Genomic DNA, 13257 nt, shown 5'->3' with positions numbered 1-13257 from the left:
AAGAAACAGACTCATAAATATGGAGTACTGGTAGTTGCCAAAAGAAATAGGAGTAGGGGGATGGGCAAAATGGGTGGGATAAACTTCCAGTTATAAAATAATTAAGTTATGGGAATGAAAAATTCAACATAAAGAATTCAGTCAATAATACTGTAAAACATTTATCACAGATATTCATAATGCATATGATCATTGGATCTCTATCTTGTATATCTAAAACTAATTTAATATTGTATATCAACTACATTTCAATTAAAAATTTAAAATGTGGGGCACCGGGGTGGCTCAGTTACTTAAGTGTCTGCTTTCAGCTCAGGTCATGATCCCAGAGTCCTGGGATGGAGCCCCATGTCAGGCTCCTGGCTCAGTGAGGAGTCTGCCTCTCCTTCTCCCTCTGCCCTTCCCCCCCTGTTTGTGCTGGCTGGCTCTCTCTCAAATAAATACAATCTTTACAAAATTTTTTAAATATACTAATATACTACTTTATGAATTTTTGAAAATCCAGTTTATAAGTCCTTTAAATTATCTTTGTTTGGAAAAAATACTTTTAAATTCTATCTCATAATATTAGGAAGACTCATTGAATCTCTTTTTTGTAAATTGTTTTGGATACCACACTCCTTTCTCTGTTATACAATCACCCAAAACTTTAAGAGTTAAACCCAAATTTTTGTTTGTTTCGTAAGTGACATTTAACCAGTTTCTTCTAAAATAAAAAGTTGAAAAAATTAGAATGTATGACAAATGATAACTGAAGGCTAAACATCAATCTGTCTTCATTACAGGGAAAAATAGCAATTGATAAATAACCTACATTTATTTTCAAACCAGAGCAAAATAGTCACAAGTTTTTCGACTTAGTGAAGAACAGATTTTCATCTCTTAAAAAGACATCAATGTCATAAGTCATACATTTAACTGTAAGGACCAATATACAGCACATATAGGGTAGCAACAGGAAAACAACACCAAGAAAGAAAATTGTGCAAATGGCTGCAAAATGGAGAAGGATATACACTTGTTGAGAAAATAAAAATTTAAACAAAAATACTTTAATATAAAATACTTTAAATAACAGGGCTAGGGGTGCTCTGGATGGCTCAGTTAAGTGTCCAACTCTTAATTCTGGATAAGGTCATGATCTCAGACATGGAGTCTGCCTAAGAGTCTCTCTCTCCCTGTGTCCCTCTCCCCTTGCTAGTATGCATTCTCTATTTAAAAAAAAAAAAAAAGGGGATCCCTGGGTGGTGCTGCGGTTTGGCACCTGCCTTTGGCCCAGGGCGCGATTCCGGAGACCCAGGATCGAATCCCACATCGGGCTCCCGGTGCATGGAGCCTGCTTCTCCCTCTGCCTATGTCTCTGCCTCTCTCTCTCTCTCTCTCTCTGTGACTATCATAAATAAATAAAGATTAAAAAAAATTTTTTAAAAAAATAAAAATAAAAATAAATAAATAAATAAATAAATAAATAAATAAATAAATAAAAAGATTTTTTAGAAAATAAATGAGTCTAATTTAATGGGAAATTTTCAAGAATTTGAGAATTCCATCTCTGTCTAGATAGAGAAAGCTGGGAAGACTCTCAAGACAAAGCTGGATGAACTACAAAATAACTTTTCCTGAACCTGTCAAAAATAGGTTACAAAGCAACAAAGTAGCATGAAATGAAAACAAAGACTCACTTCCAAGCTAAATTAGCCCTGCATGAGGTGGCAGACACCTTAGAACCAATTAAGGAAAATTCAGTTAAAATATTTAATAAATTGATGATGTCCAAGCATGGGTTAGTTGACAGCACAGAACCTCAGGAGCCACAGGCACAATGGTAGTTCACATCCACTTTCAGTCTTAATTGAAAGTGGGAGAAAAATTTTGAAACACATACAAAGAATGTTTTCATTGGCTCATCAAACACAGCTGAGGAAAGAATCAACACACCTGAAGTCAGTAAAAGTTACCCAAACTAAAAAATAAAGAATAAAATAAAACAAAATATGCAAGAGCTATAAGTGATAACAAGTGGTCTAACATTTGTGTAGCTGGTATTCCAGCAGGAGCTGAGAGAAAAAACATAAGTGCATAAAGAAAGAATGGCTGAAAATTTTCCAAAAATAATGAAAAATATCAAACCACAGATCTAAGAAGCTTAAGAGAATTCAATATCAAAAACAAAAAAAATAGAATGTAACATGACACCATACACCTAAACACATATTTAAAATATTGAAAATCAGGGGTGCCTGAGTGGCTCAGTTAGTTAAGCCTCCAACTCTTTCTGCTCAGGTCATGATCTCAGGGTTGTGAGACTAAGCCCCATATCAGGCTTTGCACTCAGCCAGGAGTCTGCTTGAGATTCTCTTTCTCCCTCTGCCCTTGCCCCACCACACTTGCCCCTGCCCACACATGTATGCTCTCTCCCACTCTTTAAAATAAGTCTTTAAGGGGATCCCTGGGTGGCTCAGCTGTCTAGCGCCTGCCTTCGGCCCAGGGCATGATTCTGGAGTCCCAGGATCAAATCCTGCACCAGGCTCCATGCACGGAGCCTGCTTCTCCCTCTGCTTGTGTCTCTGCTTCTCTCTCTGTGTGTCTCTCATGAATTAATAAATAAGATCTTTAAAAAATAAATAAATTTTAAAAATAAAATAAAATAAGTCTTTAAAAAAATAAAATTGGGACGCCTGGGTGGCTCAGCAGGTGAGCATCTGCCTTCCGTTCAGGGTGTGATCCTGCGATCCTGGGATTGAGTCCTGCACCAGGATCCCCGAGGGACACAAGAAACAATATTTTTAAAAATATTTAAATAATAATAATAATAAATAAAATAAAATAAAATGCTGAGAATCAGAGTCCAGGGACACAAGCCACTAAAACACAGACTTAATAAGATTACAAAATGCTTCCAGTACCCCACATCTTCCCACTACACCAACAGAGTTCCAGGATAATAATGAATTAGAGCAGGGATCCCTGGGTGGCGCAGCGGTTTGGCGCCTGCCTTTGGCCCAGGGCACGATCCTGGAGACCCGGGATTGAATCCCACATCAGGCTCCCGGTGCATGGAGCCTGCTTCTCCCTCTGCCTATGTCTCTGCCTCTCTCTCTCTCTCTCTCTGTGACTATTATAAATAAATAAATAAATAAAAATTAAAAAAATAATGAATTAGAGCTAAAAGAGAAGCAAAGTGATTTTTATCCTTTTTAGATAAAGGAGTTTTTATGGATGCCCAAGATAACAAAGGAGATAAAAACAAAGGACACTAGAATACCTTTAAGCCTATAGCACCTATAGCTACAGCAAACATTAACAAAGCCAAACTCCTAGACTGATTAACATAAAATCTCATACTGAAGACCAATTTACCTCAGTTCCTATTACCTCATATATTATGTCCAGAAGACCAATTTACCTCAGTTCCTATTACCTCATATATTATGTCCAGTTTTTAACATAAAATTACACAGCATTCTAAAAAGCAAGAAAAAGCACAGTTTGAAGAAACAAAGCAAGCATGAGAACCAGGATTAGATGTGACACAGAGACTAACAATTTGTGGCTATGAAAAAAAAAAAAGTAGGTATTATTCAAGAAAAGATGGATAATGAAGGCAAATACAGGGATGGAAACACAAAGAATCAAAAGGAAATGCTAGAAAGATAAAACATAACATCATAACAGAAATGAAGAATACCTTTGATAGGTTCATCAGTAGATAGGACATAGCCAAGGAATGAATCAATGAATTTGAACCACGATAGAAACTTCCTAAATTGAAATTTAAAAAGAAAAAAATGAAAATGAAGAGAAAAGAATGTCTAAGAACTGTGGGACGATTTCAAAAGATGTAATACATAATTGGAATACCTGAAGGAGATAAAAGAGGAAATGAAACAGGAAAAAATACCTGAAATATTGATGGTTGAGAACTTTCCAAAATTAGTGACAGACACCAAACAAAGATCCAGGGGGCAAAGACAGAAACTAGAATAGTAGTCCAAACAATGACAACTAGTGATATCATATTCAAACCGTACAACACCAAAGCAAAGAGAAAATCCTGGAAGAAGACAGAAAAAAAAAAAAACCACTTTACCTATAGGAGAACAGGATTAGAATTACAAGACTTCTTGTTAAAGACCACCCAAGCACAAAGAGAATGGAGATATTTAGGTATTGAGGGGATCCCTGGGTGGCTCAGCTGTTTGGTGCCTGCCTTTGGCCCAGGGTGTGATCCTGGAGTCCTGGGATCGAGTCCCACATCGGGCTCCTTGCATGAAGCCTGCTTCTCCCTCTGCCTGTGTCCCTGCCTCTCTTTCTCTGTCTCTCTCTCTCTGTCTCTCATGAATAACTGAATAAAATCTTTTAAAAAAATTGAAGTATTGAAAAAAATCACCAACCTAGAATTTTAAAGATACATAATTGATACGCAAAAAATGAGATAAAATGAATCATGTAAAATGCTTAATTAAAACCATACAAGGCAAAAAAAATATTTTTAAGATGGGAGAAAGTAACAAGTAAGTATAATAGATACCAATTCCAACACTGTAGATGTTGATGCAGCTGTATCAATAGTCATTTTAAATGTAAATTGTCTAAATAAAACAACTAAAAGACAGTGTGCCAGAGCTGAGTGGGAGAAGATAAAAAGCAAGATCCAACTATATGTTGCCTACCAAAACCCCATTTCAATACAAAGACTAAGATTAAAGGTTAAGGCATGTAGAGATATACCATGAAAACACTAATCAAAAACAAGCTGTGGAAAAAAACAAAAAACAAACAAACAAACAAACAAAAAAACCCCAAGTTGTGGGTACCTAAGTGGCTCAGTCAGTTAAGCGTCTGCCTTCAGCTCAGGTCATAACCTCAGGATCCTGAGAGTGATGCCCACTTCAGGCTCCTTGTTCAGCAGGGAATTTGCTTCTCCCACTTCCCCCACCTGTCATTCCCTCTCTCTTTCTGTCTCAGATAAACAGAATCTTTAAAAAAATTAAAACAAGCAGTACTCCTACCTCCAATATATTAAAAATTAATATGAGTCAAAGACCTAGGTATGGGAGCTAAATCTATAAATTCTTAGAAAGTATCAGATTTAGCAATGGATAATTAAAAATGTCCCAAGAGCATGAACAAAAACAGAAAAATACATTAACTGAACCTCATCAAAATTAAAAACAACTGGGATGTCTGAGTGTCTCAGCTGGTTAAGCCTCCACTCTTGGTTTCAGCTCAGGTCATGATGTCAGGGTCCTGAGATTTAACCCTGTGTTGGGCTCTGTGCTCAGTAGGGAGTCTGCGTCTCTGCCTCTCCCTCTGCCTCTCCCCTCACTCATGCTCTCTCAAATAAGTCTTCAAAAAACAAAATAAATAAAAACAAATATGTAAAAGATATTATCAAGAAAGTACAACGATAACTTATAAAATAGGAGAAAATATTTGCAAATCATGTATTAGTAAGAGCTTACTATACATAACTCCTACAACTCTATAACAAAAAGCTCAATTAAAAATTGTGCAAAGGACATAGACATTTCTCCAAAGAAGATACACAAACATCTAACATGCACATGAAAAGATATTCCACTTCACTAGTCATTAAAGAAATGCATATCAAAGCCATGAGTTACCACTTCACACCCAGGAGATAGACTATCCAAAAAAATCACCCCCAAAACCTTGTTGGCAAGGATGTAGAGAAACAGGAACTCTTGCATGTTGCCGGTGAGAATGTAAAATGGTGAAGCCATTGTAAAAAAAAAAAAAAAAAAAGTTTTGGAGTTTCTCAAAAAGGTAAATAAAGAATTACCATATGACCCAACAATTCTACCCTTAGGTATATAATACCCTCCAAAATTGAAAATAGGTACTCAAACACTTAAGAAAGAAATGGTAACAGTTCTCAAAATAAAATCTTCAAGAAAACACGAGGGATTATTTCTTAATTCTAAGAGACCAGCATTATTCTAACACCAAACCCAGATGAAGACATTACAAGAGAGGAAAACTACAAAGTAGTATCTCTCATGAACACAGAGGCAAAAACCCTCTACAAAATGCTAGCAAACCAAATGGAAAAATATATTAAAATAATTATAAACCATGACTGAGTGGGATTTAATGCAAAGCTGGTTTAAGATTCAACTGATCACTGTAATCCACCATATCAGTAAGCTAAATAAGAAAAATCATATGAATTGGCACAGAAATTTTGACAAGACCCAAAACCAACTCACAATAAAAACTCTCAGCAAATCTGAATAAAGGGAAACTCCTTCAATTTAATAACTTAAAAAAATCTGCAACTCCCGGGGCACCAAGGTGGTACAATTGATTGAGGTCCAACTCTTGATTTCAGCTAAGGTCATGATCTCAGGGTCATGAGATCAAGCCCTGAGTTGGGCTGCACCCTCAGTGTAGAATCTGCTTGAGATTCTCCTTCCTTCTGCCCCTTCTGCTAATGCTCATGCTTGTGCTCTCTCTCTCTCTAATAAGTCTTTAAAAAAAAACTCTGCAATCCCAACTACACCTAACATCATAATTAATGGTAGGAAATTAAAAGCTTTCACCTTAAGTTTGGAACAAAGCAAGAATATCTCTCTTTACTCCTGTTAATATATAAAAATTGACTGTTTTCCAATATACCAGTAATAACTGGAACCTGAAATTGGGGGGGGGGTACCTTTACAATACCACCAAACAAACCAAAAAACACATAAGTATAAATCAAACAAATATGCATAGGATCTACTGAAAAACTGTAAAACACTGATGAAAGAAACCAAAGACATAAATAAATGGACAGTCCATAGTCACAGTCCATTTTCATGGATTGGAAGACTCAACAGTAACACATCAATTCTTCTCAACTTCTGTGATTCCAGGTCTCAGGATGGGGATATACTAATCACACTGCTATAGACAGAATGTTTATGTCCCCCTCCTCCAAATTCCTATATTAAAACCTAATCCCCCAGTGTGATAGTATTTGAATGCGGGGCCTTAGGAAGTGATTGGGACAAGGGTACAGAGCTCTCCTGGATGAGTTTAGTGACTTTACAAAAGAGACCCAAGAAAGCTTGATTCATCCTTCTGCCATGTGAGAACACAGTGAAAAGACAACCATCTATAATTAGGAATTAGGTCCTCACCAGACACTGAATCTGTGGGTAACCTTGATCTTAGACTTCTTAGCCTCCAGGACTGTGAGAAATAAATTTCTATTGCGTTACAGCTACCTAGTCTACTATTTTGTTACAGCAACCAGAGCAAGCTAAAACAGGTATATAGACAAAGCTAAGTTCCCTTCTGACTCTTGACCCTCAGCCACCTACCTAGCACCTCTCTCTAAAGGCAATCTCTATAAACTAGGATTTTGTGTATCCTTCAAGATTTCAACCATACATAAAACTAGAAATTCATCAAAAGGAACAAATAAAACTGAACTTAGGTCAAAATGTACCTTTTGTGATCACTGTCAGATGGATATACAAAAGAGGGACGAGAAGGCTATACTTTAAACGCGTAACTGTTCCCTCATCATCTCCACTTTTGTATTTGATAGGCACATTACTCTTACTAAGGGAGTTCAACACTATGCTGACTCAGTGAATAATAAAGAGAAACATGATCCTTGCTCTCAAGAAGCTTACAATTTTGCTGAGGGGACAAGATAGAGAAATATATTCTCCCAGGATAACCTTTTCTTTAATGTCTTCCCTCATCTCCTGAATTCTGTCCAAAAATTGAACTCTGTGTTTCCTTCCCCTCCACCATCAGTATCCCATCAAGTCTGCTCTTTTCCTGAATTCTCTCATTTTCAATTCATGGTACCAAACCGAGGAGAATGATGGGGTTGACTAAAGGTAAGGTTAAACAGAAACCTAAGAATCAGCTTTGCACTCTTATTCCACACCCAGTAGATCAGCAAATTCTGGCCATATCTCCTAAATATCTCTAAAATTCATCCTACCCTTTCTATACCTGTATTTTCACTATTAGTTAAGACCAGCATCATCTCTCACTGGGCCACCAACTGGCCTCCATACCTAATTCTCTTCCTTACAATTCTTGCTCCAAACCACTATTCTGAATGCTCCCATCCTTAGTAGGCCTGGCACACAGGCCTTTGCTAATCTACCCTGTATCTACCCTCTGCAATTTTATATCTGACACTCTCATCACATCCCCCGGTATCCCACCTAGATTTCATAATATTTCATCCTCTAACCACACTTTAGTTTTTTCTGGTACCTCCAATCTATGCTCCACATCTCCACACCTTGCACATGCATTTTACTTTGCTTGGGATATCCCCTCTTCTCTAATTCTACAACAAATCACCCAGCTGACTAATGCCTCTTGCAACAAGATCTAAATAGCCTCTTTGACCAGGTCTTCTTCCCCACTCTGAACAGTTAATCATTCCCTCCACTGTGACATCAAAGACCTTGTATATACTTATATCACTGCCCTTATTTACTCTAAAATATAGGTAGTTATTCACATGCCAATCGCCCCCAGTAAACTAAGTATTCTTTGATGTTGTCATCCAGTGTCTTATTTTTGAAAACCTGTGTCCAACTCAATACACACTACAATATCTCAATAAATGTTTATTGTATGAACCAAGTAAATGAAGTTTTTTCTTGATCTCAACCTCCGCATCTCATTTTCTTTTTTTCTGATAGAAACACACAAACATGAGGCATCACTTAATCTGAGTCATATGATTTAGGAATTGTGATGCCATGATTGTACTACTCCGAAGGCTAAATCAGTGAAATCCCTAAGTAAAGACAGCACAATTTTCAACTTTCCAGTGGAACCTCAAGTCCAACAGAAGAATCTCTTTCCAGCACAATCTCATGTTCTCTTCATTCCCATCACAACACAGTCACAGCTTTCTAAGTAAATTACAAGACTCCTTCATTCTTAATAGGCCAATCTACTCTTCACTTGGGCACTTTAAGGTAGAACAAGTTTCAACACTAAAATGTCTCCATTAATGGATCAGAGATGCCTGGGGGCAAGGACATTAGTCTGTAAGGCTCTTAAATAACTATGTTTCCCTGAAGAATCCCTTGAAACACTGTTATCTTAGGGCCTTTTGGCTTTAGGAATATTTGACTTTATTCTGACCATTATTCAATTTACCATATTCATTCATATTCAACATTATTTAGCACCTACTCTGTACTTCATACTCTTACGATGTGTGGGAACACCACCCAAAATGTATCTTACTTGCCTGACTTGTGACCATGGCTCAAATGTGGCACAGCTGCACCTGGCCCTTGCTCATCCTATGCTTGGGACTACGACCCACATGCCCTCTTCTTCCAGCCCCAATGTGGAAGGCATACTATAAATTTATCCTAACTCAAGAGTTGCCCAGCTGAGACTATAGCATTTTGTCAATTGTCTCCTTCCTTCTCTCTTCTCCTCTGCCAATATTATCTTTTAACTTCCTTTACTTAGCTTAACTTCTTTTATAAAGCTAAACATTTTCTTCCTTCTCTCTCTTAAAAAAATGCCAAATTAAAAGACTAAAATGTCTGACATTATGTGTCTTATTCATACATGTCTCCCAATACTTTATCTGTGTGTCAGCAGCTCAATAGAGGAAAAAAAAGTATTTCTCATTCCTGCCTTATTGGCACTTTTCGGAACTACAAACTCAATACTAAATCATTGTGGAAGGTGATAAAACACTTTCTTTGGTCATAAATCACGTTGTAAAGAGAACTTGGTAGAAGTTAAACCTTAGGCAAACAGAAACACTGTCTGACAAATTAGAACAAGATACAATCAAAACTCAAAGGTTAGCCTGAAGTACTATGAGGAGGAACTCGAAGAAAATCGTGGGCAGGCTATCTCCAGCACCAATTAAACTCAATAATCTAAGGGGCGTCTGGGTCGCTCAGTGGTTGAGTATCTGCCTTTGGCTCAGGGTGTGACCCCAGGGTCCAGGAACCAAGTCCCACATCAGGCTCCTTAAGAGGAATCTGCCTCTCCCTCTGCCTGTGTCTCTACCTCTCTGTGTCTCTCATGAATAAATAAATCGAATCTTAAAAAAAAAAAAAAAAAAAAGTGAATAATCTAATACTAAAGATCCCACTAAACAGTCAAGAACCAAATTACAGGAAGATGAATGGAAAACATGATAGTAAAGGGCTAAATCATTTCTGATTACCTCAGTCTGGGAGTAATAACTCCAACCTCTGAGCTCCTATAACTGTTTATCATAGTACCCAATCCAGACTTGTTCTTGCAATGCTTATCTTACTTGCTAGATGATACACTCCTTGGCTGTTTATTTCATCTTTATGATATCTCACTGGTAGGCATATATTTTTAAAAGATGTATTTATTTCAGAGAGAGAGAGAGAGCGCGCGCGCACAAGCATCAGGGTGGGGGAGTAGGAGAGGGAGAGAAATCCAAGCAGAGAGAAACCCAAGGCGACTCCGAGTTGAGTGCAGAGTCCTGTACAAGGCTCAATTTCATTACCCATGAAATCACCACCTGAGCCGAAACCAAGTCCCAACTGGATGTGTCACCCAGGTGCCCCCTGCCAGGCATATTTTAAAGATCAATCTCATGCACTAACCCTAAAGTTTTCTGGTATTGATTCACTTTCCTAGGTAGGCCACCCTACTGGAAGAGTATTCTGACATCATGTTCTTAGCAATTATATTTATCATTTAAAAGTTACACAAGTAACACATACACAAGAGACCAGTTTAAGTAGGAATAAGTCTGTTTTCCCAGAATCATCTCTTATTTCATAAATGGCAAAGCTAAGGTCAAACACTGAAAGAAAATAATCTCTAGGGCAGACCCAGTGGCCCAGTGGTTTAGTGCCTGCCTTTGGCCCAGGGTGTGATCCTGGAGACCTGGGATGGAGTCCCACATCCGGCTCCCAGCGTGGAACCTGCTTCTCCCTCTGCCTGTGTCTCTGCCTTTCTCTCTCTCTCTCTCTCTCTCTATCTCTGTCATGAATAAATAAAATCTTAAAAAAAAAAAGAATCTCTAACATTAAAAATACACTTCTACAATAACAAGCATCTTTGAACACATATACACCACAGCATCTATATAATGCTCTACAGCTTACAAAGTAACCACACACTCTTACCTCATTTAAGCCCCACAATTTTTATTTTACCAGAGAGCAAAACTGAGTAAGTTGCCTACAGAAACTTTTATAGACCATGTACTGTCCTAGGATCTATGATTAACAAATATGACCAACATCAACACACGAAGTATGTGTCAGCAACCTCATGATGTAGGACATTGGTTTTTAAAAAAAAAAAAAAACAAAAAAACGAAAAACATGCCTGCAGAAACTGAACAGGGGAGATCATTTATTAAATGAAGAATTTCAGGGCTGTCTTTCTTTTCTTTACGGATAAATTTGTACTGCGTGTTGTAAAGCTGTGCTTCTCAAACGTTAATGTTCACGCACCTCACTGAAGATCTTGTTAGAATTCAAATTATGATTAGAAAGGTCTTGGGTAGGGCCTCAGATTTCTAACAAGCTCCCAGGTGATGCTGAGGAGGCTGGTCTGCACTGGGGTGGCCAGGTTGTAGGATACATAAAGAATTAACCCTAATTAGCACCACTAGCCAAAACTTCACAGTCTGTCATCTTCCATGACACCGAAGTGAAACTATTAATCACTCCTATTTGACAAGACGTGAACTTTCCCTAGATCACGATGTTGGGGCTATGGGGAACCAGGATTCAAACTCAGAAAGACGGACCCTGCAGGGCACGCTTAACCGCTACACACTGTAGATCCCGGGATCTCAGGTAACAGGCAGATTCAAGATTCGAAACCAGGTCCAGAGTTCTCCTCGGTTCCATTCCCGCGAGTCGGGTCCGTACTACAATCAATGTCTGCAGTCGGTCCTGTTGTAGGACAGGCAAAGAGGAAACAGAGCCTCCCACTCCACTCCACTCCACTCCACACAGCGCGACCGAGCGGAGCGGCGGCGGCGGTCGCGGGGCTCCCGGGGACCACTCTCAGGGCAGCGGCAGGTCCCCGCGAAGGTCCGGAGACGGGCGTGAGGGGCGGGGCGTCAGCCCGGGAAAGGTTCCCGGCGGGACGTACCAAGGCGCACGGGGGACGGCTTCCCGGGGGCCAGGACCGCCTGGCTACCTCCGCGCCCACTGCCGGGGCTGAGAAACTCTTTATCTGGCCTTCGGCCCCCTTATGGAGTTCTGACGCAGCAGGGCTCTCTTCAGCCCCAGCCGCCTCCTTAGAGACTCCGCCTGCGGCCCCTCGGCCGAGTGGAAGGCCCCGGAAACGGGAGCCGGCCGGGAGAGCGCGGCCAGTTGCTTACGAACTCCTCTACACCCCACACGAACCCCCCGACTCTTTCGCCGTCGCCCTTACCAGCTCTTTGGGCGGCTTCTCCTGGGTTTTCCCAAACAGCCCCATGGCGCACTGAACTCGTCTGGCCCCCGCCGGCTTTCCGTTCCCTGCTCCCAGGCAGGTCACGGGCAGCCGCCTGGGCGGGGCAGGGGAAAGGAGAGGAGCCCCGACTCCCGGAGAAGGGAGCGGCCGCAGTGGAGGCGGTGCGCATGCGTCCGGCGCCTGCGCAGAAGCGGGGTTGGGCGGGGCTTGGTCGGAAAGGTGGTGGCGGTCGCGCATCTTCTTGCGGGGGACTCTATAGAGCGTTACGAGGAATTGGGCGTGTTTTAGTGAGGTGTGGAAGCGATTCCTTTGGAAGATACGGATTTGTCAGCTACACGTGGTGATTAGAGCTGCCCCTGATACTTCTCCTAAACCTGTACGTTGCACAGGAATCGGTATCTCCACCTAGACCACGTCCATTCACCACCACTTCCCCCAACGGCGTGTTTCCCGCAGGCGCGTCACAAGCAGCGAGCCAGAAATGCGCCTTTCTTCCTCCCACCAGACCTACTCCTTCCCTCTGTTGTCGCCACCGTCACCTAATCATTCTAACCTGGGCATCATCTTCTTTCCTCTTACCAAGTTCAACCACAGCAACTTTTCAACGCATTTGAACTCCAGCCCGCTTTGCGCCCCAGGTGTCACAGTGGTCAGGCCGTCATCATTTTCAACGTGGATGATTCCCACCTGGCATTTGTGTGTGTGTGTGTGTGTGTGTGTGTGTGTGTGTGTGTGTGGTCCTATGCGCCACATGGATCATGACCTTGATCAAATTCCCAAAGGTGTCTGTGATTATAAAGGACCAGAGGCATTTTAGCCGGGCAGTGACCCATA

At 40.4% G+C, this 13257-nt stretch overlaps 1 protein-coding gene across 3 annotated transcripts in view; it reads right to left on the bottom strand.

Moving 5' to 3' along the window:
• Positions 1–12675, bottom strand: part of CHMP3 (charged multivesicular body protein 3) — a 57884-nt gene extending 45209 nt beyond the window's left edge. The window contains exon 1 of one of the 3 annotated variants that reach the window (XM_049095545.1): positions 12403–12675. In XM_049095545.1, coding sequence (XP_048951502.1) covers positions 12403–12660 — 258 coding nt within the window. In that variant the 5' untranslated portion in view covers positions 12661–12675. The remainder of the gene's footprint in view (positions 1–12402) is intronic. The other 2 variants (XM_025453852.3, XM_035700970.2) reach the window with 2 other exon arrangements.
• Positions 12676–13257: the final 582 nt, after the last annotated feature.

This window comes from Canis lupus, chromosome 17 (assembly GCF_003254725.2).
Source record: "Canis lupus dingo isolate Sandy chromosome 17, ASM325472v2, whole genome shotgun sequence".
Lineage (NCBI taxonomy): Eukaryota > Metazoa > Chordata > Mammalia > Carnivora > Canidae > Canis > Canis lupus.
Note: the sequence above shows the minus strand (reverse complement) of the source record. Positions and strands in the feature narration are given on the sequence as shown.